The sequence below is a fragment of the Microtus ochrogaster genome, chromosome 2 (genome assembly GCF_000317375.1).
Source record: "Microtus ochrogaster isolate Prairie Vole_2 chromosome 2, MicOch1.0, whole genome shotgun sequence".
Taxonomy (NCBI): domain Eukaryota; kingdom Metazoa; phylum Chordata; class Mammalia; order Rodentia; family Cricetidae; genus Microtus; species Microtus ochrogaster.
This window is the reverse complement of record NC_022010.1, coordinates 36853668-36871161: the sequence shown is the minus strand read 5'-3', so window position 1 is coordinate 36871161 and position 17494 is coordinate 36853668. Positions and strand designations below refer to the sequence as shown.

The window sequence follows — 17494 nt, the reverse complement described above, 5'->3', positions numbered from 1 at the left end:
AGAGAAACTCTGCCACAAATACACACACACACACACACACACACACACACACACACACACACACACACACACGTTAGATGCAAATCCCAGGAAACAAAATTAGAAATGACTGTAACATATTTTTATCATTCACGAATACAGTTTTGTATATATGACAACATGGATGCCAATGTCCAGTTTCAAACTTGAAACTTAAATATGTAGAATACACACCGAGCCCTGAGAAAAGTTATCGTTTATCTAAACGCTCAGACTGTGCAATGCCAGGCACCTGAGCAGGTGAGTGTAAAGGAGGACACATCCCTTTTTGTGCTTTTCCATACACGAACATGAATTTCTAGTGTACTGATAGAAAATGTCCCTTTAGTGATTCTATCCCAGCCAGCTGGTCTGAAAGGGACATAATGAGACAAACAGTAACTAGGCAAGACAAATTTCTTAAGGTTTCAGTTGAGTTTGGTGTGATAAAAAGTATAAGTTATTCATCCTTAAACTGAAATGTTTCTGACAACTTAATAACATCAGAGTAAATCAGCCTGCTTTCAGCAGAACCCATGTGCCAGAACTATTGCTTTAAGGTCTTATTAAGTAACAAACAAACCAAGAAGAAAGAGGGGTCATAGGTTTTAGCTTGTACCCCGGAAACTATCATGCTAAATACATGTTCTCCAAGTTCCTACCCTGCTGATCAGAGAAGTCGAAAGAAGCACAAGTGCCCCTCAGTAACACCAGTTCCTATGCACCCAATATCATTTCCCTAAGTGCTGGCTCTACAAGCAAGCACAAACGCTGCCTCTGAAAACTGAAGAAAACAATACAAAAGAGATGGGCCCCTCACCCCGCCAATGAACTCTATTAAACAACACTCTGGAAACTTTTCATTGCTTTCCTGGTAATGATGCAGCCACAGTCCACCCCTTGAGGGCTAGCAGAACAAGAATCATGACCTCCTTTACTGCACTGGCTGGTCTATCCGGTGAGGAGAATACATGTCAGGTGCTTGACAAGCAAATGTTTCCTTTCTTCTAAGCTCTCAGTGGCTTTAGGTTCTTTAGAAGAAAGGCTTTCTAGAGTTGAAAAAGACTGCCACTATCCTAAGTCACAGGCCCAAAGGGAGTTCTTCTTCTGCTTTCCAACTCCACCGCAGCCTGACGTACTCTTGGCCATAACCAAAGTGCTTTCCTCTGAAACCAAAGGCGGCTGGTATTAGTCACTGAGCTGGATACTTTCAGTCAACTGGTCACCTTGTATGTGAAGTCTTCTGGATCCTTAGCTCCCTTCCTACAAACACATCCTCCAGAAAGGAGCATACTGTCTCACCAGATCCTCCAAAGAAATAGAAAGCATTCAATCAAAACATACACTGTAGTTAACGCTTCAAAGTGCACACTGAAAGCCGAGGGTCTAGCTCAGTGTAAAAGGACCTCAAGCATATCCAAGGCTCTGAGCTCAATCTCTAGTATTACTCTCCAAAATAAGTTAAACAAAATGTATCTTAAAAATTTTAAAACTTGACAGAAGAAACTGTTTAAGAAGTAAGATAGGATTTTTCAATTTTGTTTTATGATAGTCTTTTATTAAATTAAAAATATGCACCTTATGAAATAAAATGGGCAAGCATATCTTCAAGAAATCTTAACCCTATCTGAACTCAGGCCTAATCAGCTTTAATTTATCAGGTAGATTTACTTTGGGCAAGTCTGCAGAAATGATAGATTGACAGAAGACAGAGTGGTTAGAATGTGAGTCTGCCAACATTATATTTCATTTCTCCCTTTACTAGTGTCAACCATATGAAGGACAGTGTTCAAGATCTCTAGAATGCTGGAAGAAAGCAATGAAAACATGCATTTGCAAATTTCCTTGAAGAGGCCAAATATCATGTTCCGGACAGCAAAGAATCTGGATACTGGCCAGGATCCTTAACAACATCTATCGAGTGGCAAAGGCTCATGAACTAATGCAGGGAACTGTGGCTCAGTGTTCTAGGACAGCCATTAAAGCAGCCCCAGGCAGCCGGCAGATCTTTTCCAGAGGGAGCACTCCATTAATCACAGGAGCAAGCATCTTAGGGAAACTCCACCACACAGGGGTACGTTAGGGTTAGTTCTCCAGTAATATTCTCACCTCTCTCCTCTAGTCACTATGAGTTTTAAAAGAAAGACATTTTTAACTTAAAAATGGAAAGAGATCTAAAAATATGAGTTGTAAATTACTGTCAGTAATGGGGGAAAGTGGGGAAAACAAAACCACCCAAGTAGATTGCTAGTCTACTTCATTAGTTAGCATTTTACACATGAATGCCTAACTTAGGGGACATCGCAAAGCAGGTATAATCAAGGGTTGTGCTGTAAAGTCGGGAAAACTGGAAAAGGCTATAGGTAGAAAAGTAGCAATATCACTGGGATAAGGAAAGCAGGGTTTTCTCAACTAGAGCCCCCTTCCCTTAGCCTTACTGCAACAAATATATAAAAGTAGGTTACAGTTCAAATCACAGAAAAGTATACTAACAAAAATATATGTTATTTGAGCTGCTCTTAAAATAACAAACTTATATAAATATACTTTTATAAAATCTTGATACCCTGAGGGTACTATGGATAAGCAGACATAACACTGAGTTCATTTTGATTATAAATTAGTTACTAAGTTTATTTCTGAGCAGTTCATAGTACAGATGGCTTCAAACTGTTAGACCAGAACCATAATCTTGCATGACAGGGCTAACCATGCTAATATTTACATAAGAAAAACCAACCTTTCTTAAAATAGTTGCATATCACATGTGTCTAGACCAAGTTTTTTTTTTTTTTTTTGGTTTTTCAAGACAGGGTTTCTCTGTGGTTTTGGAGCCTGTCCTGGAACTAGCTCTTGTAGACCAGGCTGGTCTCGAACTCACAGAGATCCGCCTGCCTCTGCCTCCCAAGTGCTGGGATTAAAGGCGTGCGCCACCACCGCCCGGCCTTAGACCAAGTTTTAAATGCACAAAATATGATATGCCTCTATACACACACAAACACACACACACATACACAGAAACATACATTTCATACATATATACTGAGTTATAAGAATTGTCAAGTTAAGTCAACTAAATATAGCTTCTCTTGATTCATTTTAAAAACATCAACAAATGCACCTACTGTGACCAAAATGGAACCGGCTCACTGGATCTCAGACCCTACCAGTGCCCTGCAAGGCTCTCCACTGGACAAGTAGGGAAAACTCAACTAGTGTATTTAGGGGCAATGGAGACCACAAGAGGTTCACAATGCTAACCAGCTACCTCTCCGCCCCTCCTTTTTTCTCCATCTGTCTCCCTACACAGTGGCTTCTTTGCTTATATCTGCTGGGCTAACACATACAACAGTAACTACAATAAACACGATAATAAATAACAACTGAAAACATCTATGGTTAACCATAAAGTCTTAGTTGCTGAAATCTCCAGGTACATTTCTCAGTTCACTTTTGACTCTGCTAGGAAAAGGGGACAGGTCAAAATCCAGTGGAGGGCAAGCAAATAGAAGGCCTGAAAGGAAGACCCTTAAATCACACCACAATCAAACATATTTAGCTTACTTAATTTTTCCCTAATTTTGCAAATATATACTCTGGGGAAAAAACCCATATTGTTATAAGGGAATGGAAGTGGAAAAACCAACCAGTCAAAAGCTAAAGGAAAAGCAATTCTCCACTTAAGTAGCAGAGGCCCCTTACACACCACCTCACTAAAACCCTACCACAGCCTTTCAGTGCAAAGGTGTATCAACTGACAGGACTGCCACTTGGGAACCTAAGACTGCATACTTAATTGAACAGGTGGAAATCAAACAGTTAAAAGCTAAAAAGCTAAAATTTAGGCCTGAGCATTCCAACTCTAAAACATAGGTTTCATATTGTGCCACAGTACATATAAGTCAGAACAGTACAAACAAATTTCTCTAGCATCTTACTATAATATGGAACCAAGTCACTATTTAAGACTTACTTTCTTGGTCTGCAAACTGGAATTAATAACTACCTTGCTTACTTGAACCCACATACTTAAAATCAAGTGTTTGGTTTCTCTTTCTATCCCATGGCTTCCTGAATTGAGTAGGGTTAGAGAATCTATCTGTTAATTTACAAAAAGAAGCTTCCTGTCTATAAAATACAGCCTGGTTATTTCAGCCTGGTTTCATCCCAAAGGAAAGCATTTACTATAAAGAAGCACGACATCCTGCAGTAAGAATAGGGTTCTTGTGATACTAACAGAGTGGGTCAGAAGTCAACCCTAATTCTTACATGTAGTGATAATTATCAGATAATCACAATTTATTTCTTTAACAAACAGCTATATATACTCAGATATTTCACAATCACTGGTCACTGAATGAATCTTTAGGTGCAAAGGTGGCTCTTTGTAGGCTAATTTGGTAATGACCCTGCTATATCTAAAAGTGACACATGTGTAAATTAGCTCACACGAGTCTCAATTTATGTGATTATTATTAGTAGCACCCCCTGTAGATGTAAAAGATGTTTCTGGAAATTTAACAAATCAGACTGTAATGCTGCCATTAAAGTTGACCAATTGCTTTCTACAGTGCTCTAAGTCAGTACAATGACCACCAACAGCCTAAGATATGTGAAAGAAGGTAGACACAGAATTAGTGTACATAAAATTCTCAGCCTTAGAGCATTCTCAGTATAGTCTTACAAATAAACAGCACAACAGCAAACATCTACAAATTCATCTTCTAACAATCAAAGCATTATTGTCAAATTATTCATTTCAGCTTTAAAAACGAACTTAACAAGAATGGAAGAATCAAATGCTTTGGGTCAGCATAAAAAGTGAGTGAGAATAATACCAGCTCCTGAAGCCTCACAAGAACTGACTGCTCACTTTCGAGGGAGCTGCTCTCTAAGCTTGGTCGCAAACGCTGCAACCCACATGAAGAGTTTTAGCAAGCTGAAGAATGCTCACATTTCACTTACTCCGAGCCTCAGAATGGGGTCTTATTTGAGGCCTTTGTGGATATAATAATTGAGGGTCATATAGGCTATGACAGGGTCCTCGAACTAATCATGAACTTCTTGCCTATGACAATGAAGATGGGCAGCTGGGGCACAGCTTCCCAGAGAACGTCATCTTAGATTTCCTGTTTCTGAGAATAAATTCCTATCCTCCATCATGATGGAGACAGCAGTGCTAGAAAATGAATTCAGATTTCATGTCAAGACTTCCCCAGGACACAAGCCATCAAGAGGCCATAAACAGTGGTGCACACAAAACAACACCTAAGCCCTACTGCATTCCAGATGAGGAGTCCTGCTGTCATCCAGAAAGGATGCAGGACCTCACCAAAGTCATACCTCATCCTTCTTCTCCTGAATTCGTCGTCTCTCGGCCTCTATAGTCAGCTTCTCCTGAATTTCTTGAGCAATTTCACAGTCCTGTTGTTCACTATAAAACAAAGGTATAGGTGATATAGACAAAGGACACAAGGGAACACTTTTGTTACACAGAACAGTTCATTGAAAGCTATTATAAGCTGTTACAATTCAATTTACATGATAGCTACAGAAAAGACCATTGCCCAACTGAACCAAGTAAAAAGTTGGATCATAAGCTCTATAGTCCAGGAGATCAATACCCACCAATATGCAAATACAGAGCACACAGAAAAAGAATGTGAGCAAGATCATAAATATAATCAGAGGTAGTGTATTATTTTAAGTTTTGTATAAATATGATCTATATTATTTTTAAATTTAGAAATGAACACTAAAAGATTTATAAAATTTAAAAGGACAAAAAGAGCTTGTGTTCTTTAACTGTGGTTCTCAGTGGAGACTTCTTTAAAAAATGTTGGTTTTCTCAATGCTTTAGACGTTAGAGACATTGCAGCTATCATGGCTTTTGTTTTTAGTTTCTGCTTATTTGTCCGATTTTCACATTAATATATAAAACAGAAATTTAAGCAATGCCTACTATGAACACAAAATAAAGTACAATACAGAGGAAACAAAAAAAGTAAGTCTTTTAGACATTCAGATGGGTGAAAACAGGGCAATCATTTTGGTAAGAGAAAAGAAACCTTAACATAGCAACTTTAAGATATATTCATTTATTTTATGTGTATGTATTGAGTGCCTGTGTGTATGAATAGGCACCACATACATGTTTGGTACCCAGGTAGGCAAGAAGACATTCTCAGATCCCTTATAGATGGAGTTATAGATGGTTGTGAGCTGGTAATGGGAACAAAACCCAGACCTCTTCCACTGCAGCAAGTGGTCTTAATCATTAAGCAAACTCTCCTAGTATCTTTAAGAAGCCTGGTTCTCTGAGAAGTAACTAACTATAAATTACAATCCTAGGAACAGTGTTCTGGTTTCAGGTTTTAAGAAAAATGAGAGTTAAAATTCTAGACTGTGATAATTCTGGGGAGTTATCTCTTGTACAAAGTAACCATCTAGGAAAAATGAACAAAATTACGTTTAGAAATGACTACTTCAAAACAAGCTGGAAAAATTCAACTTATAATTTGCAGTTCACCTACTAAACAAATATATCTCCTCCCATTTTCCCTCCAACAATTGAACTTCAAATGTTCTTTGACTCTCAGATGTGGCTGTATATTCCATTGAGAATCAGCAAGATACATTACAAAGTATTGTCAGGGAAATGCTAACTTCTCTGGAGTGACTGAAACCAAAATAGTCTAACAAACCCAAGGAGATAAAAATCAATTTCATTTATATCACAAAACATTGAATATTCTTGGAAATTGGTAGATGTATCTAAAAGTAGAAGTGTGACCATACATACTATTGTGAAGACATATCGGATTATGTTTGAAGACAGGGTAGCAAAGAAACAATCCCTAAATGAAAAGTCTACAGACCTGATTTTAGTCATCCATGAGCTAAGACTTCTCATGCCACCGAATAAGTTAAAAAAAATGGTTTAGACTTTATGTTACATGTTGAATAAGTTAGGATCTTACCCATTATCACACAGAAATCAACTTTAAAAAGATGATAGAGAAAACACAACGTGGAAAGCAGATCAAAATTCCAAAGGTCACAAGCAACACAGAAGTTACAAAAGTGAAACTCACGCTTAGCTTCACAACACCAAAGCCTGCTTCTAGGCAGGGTCAGTGCTAGCACAGTTGGATAAATGGACAGAACCATGAGGAAGGGGCACTAAAAGCACAGAGCAGTCAATGCTGGTCACCCTGGCTCGAAGTAGCTAAAGGTCCCAATCTGAGTGAAAAATACCATTAATGGAAATTTCTGCTGTGCCAGCTAGCCAGACTGCCAGGAAGAAAAGGCTGAAAGCTGCTACTTCTCGCTTCCTAGGAGCCCACAACATTTTCTCACCATTTAGCACTTATAACCCATGATACTACACCTCAGTGCTTTCTAGAACATTGTGCTTCTTAAAAAGTAAGGAAACCAAAGAAAGATGGTATAGCAAACACAGCTAAGAAAACTAAAGGAACCCATTATGGCACATAAAGAATTGTCTACTATTCCAATGCTTCCCCCAAACAAACTTACAGTCAGAAGATAAGAGATTATTTTCTTCATGGCATAGGTACAAAGACTAAATTGAAAGAGACAAACGAATCAGCTCAAAGTCAAAGAGTTAAGAGTGTGAGTACTATGACTAACATTTCCCAATGCATATTTCAGTAACAAAGAGAATTACTGAACAGCCATAATTTGTAATCCCAGGCAGAAAAGACACAGAGAGCCAGAGTGGCCCTCCCTGCCCCGGCTGCTGTCCCATAGGCATGCTTCTATCAGTGCCATTCCCCAGATCTCACAGGTCTTTGTATCGCTTCTGGAGCTGAGCTTGGGCTTTTAGATCTTCCTCTTGGAGCTGCTTAGCCACCTGCAGATCATGCTGGACCAGACGGTTCCGCTGAATGTTTGATGCCAAATGATGCTCAACTGGACAGGACCATTAGAAGGGGAGTGACAATGTGTTGACAGGTCAATACAAAGCTTATGTAGAGCCTCACCATTATAAAAGTCTATATACCCACTACTCCACTTTATGCTTTTAACAAAAGATAAAATTGCTTCAGGAGTTACTCTGCTGAGTAAAAAGGAGACCAACAGGAATAAGTCAATTGCTTTTCTGATCACGTGACATAAATGTAGCAGTGCCAGGATGTCTATATAGACACTCTAAGCTGGCCACTGTTCTTTCTACTGAACTCTGTTGCCATTCCAAGAACTCTCAAATCATGAACTCATAAAATACTATCTAAATGGGTTTTATTTTCTACTAAAACACTAACTATTCAGAAAAATCTACCATGTGGGGTTGGGAATATACCTTTGTTAGCAAAGTGCATGCCTAGCATGCAGGGAGACCCAAGTCCCATCCTCAGCAGGGTATCAATAGGGTGTGGTGTCACATGCTCGCAATGCCAGCACTTGGGACACAGAGGCAGTAGGATCAGATTTCCAAGATCATCCTAAACTACAATGGGGGGTTTCCAATCACCCTGGGCTACAGGAGACCCTATCTCAAACTACAAAAAAAATCTGCAGTGTGACTTAACACAGACACTACTATTGCCTATGGAAAATGTCCCACTTTCTATTCCAAGGGCAAGCTTCTGACATACTTACTACAGATACATTTACAACCACTGTCTCCCTTCTATGGAAGGGAAGGGAACAGTCCTTTTCCTCCAGACAGTGAGCACTATTCCTATCCCTGACTCATTTCAAAATATGCAGAATTCATTATTTATCTTTGTCACTTGCCAAGACTACCTTCAAGGTAGATATGAGGTATACTTAGTGACTTTCTCTTTACCTAACAGGAAGAAACAGCCTCTAAAGAGAAAGCTGCAGGCTCATGAATTAGAGCTGATACTTACTCTCTTGTTCCTGCAGGCTATGAGCCAGGGTGTGGTCCTCCAGGACAGCAAAATCTCGACACACTGTAGAGGAGGAAGAGCAGAATGGAGAAATTATTAGTATTACCATACATCTGCATAAATATAAAAGAATTTTGTGTACTTCAAAACAATTTCAGTATTTTGTAATTTATTAGCTTAAATAAATAACAATGCATGAAATGTCTAATCAAGTATTAATTCATTATTCACCAAAATTCCTAGTGACGGGGCTGAAGAAATAGCTCGGTGGTTAAGAACAATTATTGTTTTTGTAAAGGACCTTGGTTTGGATCCCAGCAACCCACATGTCAGGATATAACAGTGAGTCCAGCACATTCTTCTGGCTTCCACAGGCACCAGGCACCCATGTGTTGTACATATATAAAAACAGAAAAACACTCATACACATAAAACAAAACAAAAGTCACAAAATAAAAAAACATAGAGCCTACTAAATGTCCTGCAACTGTGCCACAAATCAATGGTTAGCTCTTCCTCCCGAGCTCAGAACCCAGAGCTCTACAAACTCCCATTTGCCTCTCTAGGGTGCAACTAGAGTCAACAATGCTTTGCACATTGTTGCACAGGAAATCTGGTTTCTAGCAGGGTTTGAAGAGTCACAGATTCTTGCTGAACCTTGACCTATAGTTCTTCTAGAGTTCAGCTTATTTCAGAGATCTCACCTTATTTCCTCAGGTAGGCAATCTCTCCTCTGAGGTTAGTCACCTTCCTTAATGGCTGGACACGTAAGCTAGAATGGAATTCCTAGTTTTGTGTATACCAAGAGGTACTCTCCAATTATCTGCAACCCAAGATAACGGGAATCCTTGAGACCATGGATCCTCCCCTAATTTAGCATCCATGGATCATTTGAAATAATGTAGGGGGATCTTGGAGATGTCAAGACTATTTTGAAGAGGTTATACAGCACAGGAATCATTTCTGCCCAATAAATATGTTCTTTTCAAATGCAACTGTTAAACTAGTAATTCCAATTGAAATGTGTTCTTATCATCAGATGTATATTCAGAAACTTCTAAACACTTGAGGGCCAGCTTGAGTCACTGTTCAACACATGGAGTGAGTGCTGTCAAATTATACTAGTTAACATCCTGGGCAGAGAGATGGTCCGCATAAGGACTATACAATATGGTCATTGATAGCAAGGCTGGAATTAAAAGTCAATGTTTAACAGTAAAAGCTCAATTTTCCCTGACAAGTTGACAGTCCTTTTTAATTCCAATAAACTGGAAGAAATTATTGCCAAAAAAATTCTATTGCCAAAAAAAAGTCTAGAGACTTCCAACGTGAAGTCTCTAAAACATTTCAACTAATTAGTACAGAATTTTTCTTGGCTAATCCATATGTGTTTTCAACTTAGAGGAAACAAGTGTTCACACTGTATTGCCAATGATGAATATCACCAAATGTGTGGCCTTATTAACTGATCTTATTATAGTGCTAATGGAAACACTTACGTCCAAAGAATAGGACAAGTTTTTATATTAGTCTTATGAGCACCATATTTGAGAAAAGCATTTTGAAAAGAAGACTACATATAGGAAGAATGGCAGTTTGTAATCCCAGCACTCAGGGGCTCGTGAGGAAAGATTGAAAGTTCAAGCCAGCATGAGGTACACAGCAAGATTTCATATAAAAGCAGTAATAATAATTAACAGAAAACAAAGTCTATATTACATAGTACATGGGACTATACTTTGGAGAAACTATTTTTCAGGATTACAGATACAAACATAAATGCATATATGTATCTATATTATATATGCCAGCTTCTTGGTTTCTGTACTTCTTAAACTTTTTGTAATGTATTTCTTATACTTCAGATATTTAATTTCAGATTGTTTAAATACCATTTTAAATCCACTCATTTTGATAGTATATATTAGGCATAGAACAGTTCAAAGGATTATCCATCATCTGAAAACCATTTCTTTTAAAATATATTTAATCATTGATAACTGGTCTTAAGTCTTTTTACTGCAGAGGCTGAATTGGTATCTACAAAGAATGACTACACTAGAAAAGAAGACCGTAGAAAGTGTACATGTGCATACACAAAGAAGTATGCTGTCAAACACATGATTAACATGGAATTCCAAATTTACGGAGTTTTCTAACAGCTTCCAAGTATGTAATTTCATTCAGAAAGAAATATTATTAGTCTGATATACAATTCTTTTGTGCCAACTGCATTGCTATTCAAGGCCTTCCTGAGTTTGCTGCATCACTGCTCTCAAGAAAGCTGAAGCACTTACAAATGTGGACATCTTCGTAAACCAGACTGGCACTGGAGAAAATACTTCACAGGCAGGTTCAGAAGACAGATGACACCCCCGACTCTTCTCTGTCCTACTCCATGCAAAGTGAGCAATACTGACAGTCCAGCTCACCTTAAAGCACACATGGCAAAGCACTGGTGAAGGAACTTAACGCCCCTACTTCTCACACTGCTTCATTGAGTTTCACTCGCCAGGCGTTTTCGTAAACCGCAGTCTTGAGGGCAGGAACTGTGAGGGGGCTATCTCCACACCTTCTCTACAGTGTATACACCCAGAAAAACTACGGGGTGCTGATCAAATGCAAAATGCTGACGATTCTGAGAAAGAGCGCTAACTAGAAGGTACTCCAAGTGAAGCAGCTAATGAAATCAGTATAAGAAAGAGCAGACTATTCTAAACAGAAGAGGAAGAGCTTCCAACCTTCACACAGGCAGAGGGTGATAGGACAACTGAAATGTATGGGAAATGAGAAAAGCAACCCTGCAAAAAGCAGCCACGCCAAACACGTCAAGCACATAGTTCCCTGGGAAGAGCAAGGGGGAAAAAAGCCTCATCCAAGGGAGACCTGGTGAAGAGAACAGACTCAGACTCAGAACAAGCCCATAGAACGCACACACTCAAATCCTACTAAAGCAAGTGATGGATCAGCAGTGGAGAAGAACTATTCTGCCACACGGTGTGACTTCAAGGTCCATGAGTAGGCACCATCTTGAGATGTGGGGGCCTGAAAACAGAACACACCCAGAAGTCAGGTGTCTAAATAGAATCTGTCACCGCCCCGGAGTGCATAAGAAGTGTCACTTCCATAAGAAGGCAGTGACAAATTGAAAAGAGTAAACTACAGAAAATGTTCTGCCAGGTATACCTCAGGCAGGTTATTACTGTCCAGAACATATAAAGGTGACAAATAATAATTCCAAGAGGCTAGGGTTGTAATCACCAGGTAGAGCACTTGCCTGGCACTTACAAGGCCTTGGATTCTAGCCACTGCACACATCTGTAATCCAAGCACAAGAAATAGAGGTCAGATGATCAAAACAGTTAAGGTCATCTTCTGCCTCACCATAAGTCTGAGAAAAGCCTGGGCTACATGAGACCACATCTAAACCCATAAACCAAAAAAAAAAAGTCAATCAGAACCAGTCAGTAAATGGACCAGTGAACCAGTGAGGTGAACAGATGCCTTTAAAAAGAAATCCAAAGATCTAATAGTTGAAAAATTGTTGAATATTCTTAGCCACCAGGCATGTAAATAAATGTTTTCTGAGATCCCATCTCACCACTGTTAGGATGGCTACCATCAAGAGAACAAATGACAACAAAGGGTGGTGGAGATGGTGAAGCTACAAGAAATAATCCTACATCACTGTGCGAATAGGAACGTAAAGTTGTTCATTCACATTCACAAGAACAAGGAATTAGAGATGTCCATCAACTGATGAGTAGACAATGAAAATGTACATATGCACAATGGCATATTAGTGAACAGTTTAGAAAACAAAATTATTAACTTTGCAGATAAATGTATGGAGCTAGAAAAATTCATCCTGAGTGAGGTGACCCAGACCCAAAAAGACAAGTATTGTACATTTTCTCTTTTATGTGAATATTAGTTTTTAAGCCTCTGGTAAGCATGATACAATCCTTGTAATCACAAAGATTAGGTGTAGAGTAGGGACCAGAGGGAAGAAGGGTCCCCGAGGAAAGGGACCTAGCATACTGGAGAGATGCAGTAAGGGTGTGACGGGTCGGAGGGTTAAGAGGAAAGGGGATGCAGGACAGGGGTCAGACAGAGAACATGAAGGATAACTAACAATAAGGTCATTGGAGGGGTCATATGGAAATGTGCTACTGTAGAAGCTGTCCAATATATACAAGAATATGAAGATATGAATGGAGTCACCAAAGCCCAGGGAAGACAATGCCCCAACTAGACATCTCTCACCACTAAGTGAAACTTCCAGTGCTAGGAATGGTTATATCAAGTTCAGTCAGTGACCACAGGGGAGGGGAAACCGTGATTAGAACAGTATATGAAAAATTGATTCATTAATAAGTAGAATGTAATAGTATATGTATAGCCACTAAGAATATTAGTGGTGAAGCCTCGGAAAACTAAAAATAGAACTGCCATATGACACAGTTATATCACTCCTGTGTATAAAACCAAAGAACTCTAAGTTAACATGTAAAGATGGATTTCAAAGTAAAGTTAAAACCAATTTAAAAAAAAAAACAAAAGCAAAACACAAAATTGTTTAGGAGCTCCTCAAGTTCAGTGTCCTGATGTATAGAAGTCTAGGAATCACAGCAAGTGTAGTGAGCTGTGTATACTAGCATATGGCGGACACTGCCTGTGTCCCAGTTCTCCCGACAATAATTGTAGGGCTTTCCAAACACATAATTCCAGAACTACTTCTTATGCACACACCACCCCACCCATCCTCTTCTTGACAATCAGTCACAAAGAAGAAACTTTATTCCTCTATCAACAACTCTAAAAAGTTGACTATCAGTGATTAAAATTCCAGTCCAAAGAAAGCAAATGTAAAGTCTTAAAATAGTATTTTTAAAATGTTTTCTTATCCATTAATAGTAAGAGATTATGACCACCTCAGTTTTCCTTCAAGAGAGAAAGAAATTCGTCTGTATTTTACATAAAATGTTCTAAAGTATTCATTTAAAAAACACACTTAAAGTGTGGGTGCACCCCTCGCGGTCCTGAGTTCCTTGCTCGTGCTCTCTCTCCTACTGCTCCTGATTTGGACATTGAGATTTCTGTCCGGTGCCCCAATGTGGGTCTCTGTCTCTGTCTCCTTTCATCGCCTGATGAAGGTTAATATTCAGAAGGATGCCTATATGTTTTTCTTTGGGTTCGCCTTATTTAGCTTCTCTAGGATCAATGTCCTCAATGTCCTTTATTTATGGCTAGAAACAAAATATGAGTGAGTACATCCCATGTTCCTCTTTTTGGGTCTGCACACACACACACACACACACACACACACACACAAACATACACACATACACACATACACACTGGTACAAACAGAACCCAACAGTGATCTTGGAGAGCCTTACAGAATACTTTGATTACAGCAGAAATATCTGACTTTTTAACTTGAGTTGATTCTTAGAATGTTCCAGAAAGAGAAAGCATAAAAATCTTAGTAATATACTGTAAGATTACAATGTAACTGAAATTCTTTACCATTTGGGACATTTCTATTTACCAATTATTTTCCATAAAGGGGATACTACAATCCTTTCAAGTAATTTTATAGTAAGATGTATTTTTATACATACATAATAAGATATGTTTTTACTGTAATTTAAATATCCAAATTAAATATCTAACCATAAGGCAACAAATACTCATTAAAAATATCAGGCTCAGCATAAGGTTTTATTGATTCAATATATACTGTTCAATTAGAGCTTTTGTGTTTTATGAAAAATAAAAATAAAATTTACATAAATTTCTGAAGCAGCAATGGCAAAGTACTAAAATTATTTCATTCTTATCAGAAAATTAAAGCCGATTCTTCACTTGGAAAAACTATTAGCATAAACTATACAAGTAAATTCATGTTAGAACTTAAATAAAGGCACAGAATTATAGAATGGAAAGATAATATGCATGGATTTAAACATGTGCACACACGAGTGCACATACAACATATAGACAACACAGACACACACAAGATACACACAAACACACAGATTTGTCTCTCTCTCTCACACAAATCTCTCTCTCTCTCTCTCTCTCTCTCTCTCACACACTCACACACACACACACACACACACACACACACACACACCACACACTCACTAACACCACACACAAGGTTAAGCATAGGAGAGATATTATTTTTAAACATTTTTACTATTATGAAATTTATCAAAGTAAATTTCTGCTTCGGATTTTTTTCCCCTCCAAATTCAAAGCTAAGTGTAAAACCAGTAACTTAAACCACTTACTTGGTAAGCAGGACTTAGCTAACCACATATCCAGCAGATTATAGGCCAGCAGTTCTGAAAATGCTGAGATGATACAAGTCATCAAATCAGAAGTACTACTTTAATATCGTAAGCCATCTACTTCATTATCAAGACCACAGAGAAAATGGGTAAGGAACTAAAAGAGAAAAACGCTGAGTCAGTAATTTCCATCTGATGGAAAATGACTAGGGCTCAGAGAAGCAGGAAAAACTCTGGGGGAAGCAGCAGACTGATAGAAGAATTCTTACTCAAACTAGTAACACTTTTTCTAAAACGACAATTTCCAGTAACTTGCCCTTAGAAGTTTAGAAAACACATTCTATAAACTTCGTTTGTTATAAAAAAAAAAATGAACCTAAATCTTTTGGCAGGAGCAACAATCCAAAAACTACCCTAAGCAAGTTACATTTTAGATCCTGTCTATTCTCAGAAAATGCAGCTGCACAGACTGATAGCAACACCAAGACTCCAGGAACAACAGCATCTGATTTCTCCTGGGAGAGAGTTCAGTCAGAAGATGACCAAAGTGATGGCTGAGTTCTGCCTTCTTAGAGTCTGTCCAGCAGTCACGGCCCCTGTAACACTGCAGTGATGTGTATTCCATACAGCCCAAACAGTCAGACACCAGGTGCAAACCACAAACTGACGGGTCTACTGGAGAGGAATTTATCTCTGACCTAGGGACACAGTATTTTCTCACACTGTATTAGTCACTTGTATCTAGTTCAGCCTGAGTTAACTATAATCAAAATTTTAAAACTGAGTTCTCAGTGCCATGACCCATGTTTCTAGTGCTAAACTGTTACATGGGACTAGTGGTACTAAATAGTTATATATATAGTATGCTATATATACTATGTATAGAATATAACATAATTTCATTATCAAGGATGTCTTATTGGGTAACCATGTTCTAGATACAGCGCTCATTTAGATAAATGGATCACTTGAACCTGGATTAGGCTCCACAACAATAAATGTCTAAAACCAAGACCATCTTTAAGTGTACACATGTGCATAAGTGTGCAGATGTGTGTCAGTATGTGTATATCCAGGTACATGTGAAAGTACACCTGTTTTAATAAATATTTCTAAATCATTTTGCAATTATGAGCAATTAAGGGTCTTTAGAACTTTGTTGCTCTTATGTTAGCCATCAATTCAGTTTCAGATGCTTGAATCCTGAGATCTTTCCTGGTTTTTTTGTCCCTTAGCTTGTCAGCAGATGGTAGTGTTGGTAACTTCAGGAGGATACAAATGAAAAGAGTCATTTTATATTCCTGGGGCCATCACTTTGCAGATATTACCACAAAGTTAAAGTAAAAAAGGCCCAAGTAGAAAAAGGAGCAGGCATTCACCATGGTTAATGGGGTTCACTCAATAACATACCCAAGGACCTTGAAATCAGATTAGCCAATGTGTATACTCATGAATTTCAACATGCCTTGAAAATCAAAGTGATCACAGCTGAAAAAAGGCATTCCCTTAAATGTTATTGTCTTCCCTGCATTCCTTACATACATTTTATATGGTTGATCTACTTTATAACAATCCAGGAATATTTGAACTTAAAATAACTAAATTATTCTATCATAAAAATTACTAAAATGGAATCACCTCTACTTTAAAATGTCCATTATTTTCAGATCAACATAAAATTTTCTAATCATCTTTAAAAAAATGGAACTCATATACATTACTGTATGACACTGTGAGGTTCTAGGAGGCATTCAATGAATACACAATGTACATGGAAGCATAAAGGGGTAACAATGACCAGCTCTACAATTCTCTAATTGAATATTCTGATAAGACATAAATGTAAACACGTTTACTCATCTGCAATTGAGAGGAGAAACCACTAATAAGTGCTTAAGTAGTGGAAAGCATTGTTATTTTAAAGGCTTTCATTCTGATAGAGACAGTCTCATGGTCTAGAAAACAAGAGACTATTGTCAGTCATAGGGCATCCTCCAAAGAATATGACATTATATAAGCAATAACAAAAAGGTTTTTTAAAAGCATTTTTCCTCTCAAATTACCCAGATAATAAGAATCTATTTATCCTACTTTGAGTTCATCTATCTCGAAAGGAACTCCAGATCTGTTTCACTCTTTGAATGCCATTTCCCTGGCAGTCTGCTGGTTTCATATGGTTTGGCGGCTAGTGCTCTGTTTGCCTTAGCCTAGAAAGAAAAGCCACTCATCTCCTTAAACTTCTGTAGAATAAACCTAGTGGTGCCCCTTAAAACCCAAAATATCACATCCAACCCA

The 17494-nt window shown here is 38.2% G+C and overlaps 1 protein-coding gene across 2 annotated transcripts in view; it reads right to left on the bottom strand.

Moving 5' to 3' along the window:
* Ccdc50 (coiled-coil domain containing 50) overlaps positions 1-17494 on the bottom strand; it is a 56894-nt gene that overhangs the window by 22575 nt on the left and 16825 nt on the right. For both annotated transcript variants that reach the window (XM_013351558.2, XM_005344781.3), the window contains exons 2-4: positions 8898-8960; positions 7827-7953; positions 5362-5452 (exon numbers count right to left, since the gene is read on the bottom strand). In XM_013351558.2, the coding sequence (XP_013207012.1) occupies positions 5362-5452; positions 7827-7953; positions 8898-8960 (281 nt within the window). The remainder of the gene's footprint in view (positions 1-5361; positions 5453-7826; positions 7954-8897; positions 8961-17494) is intronic.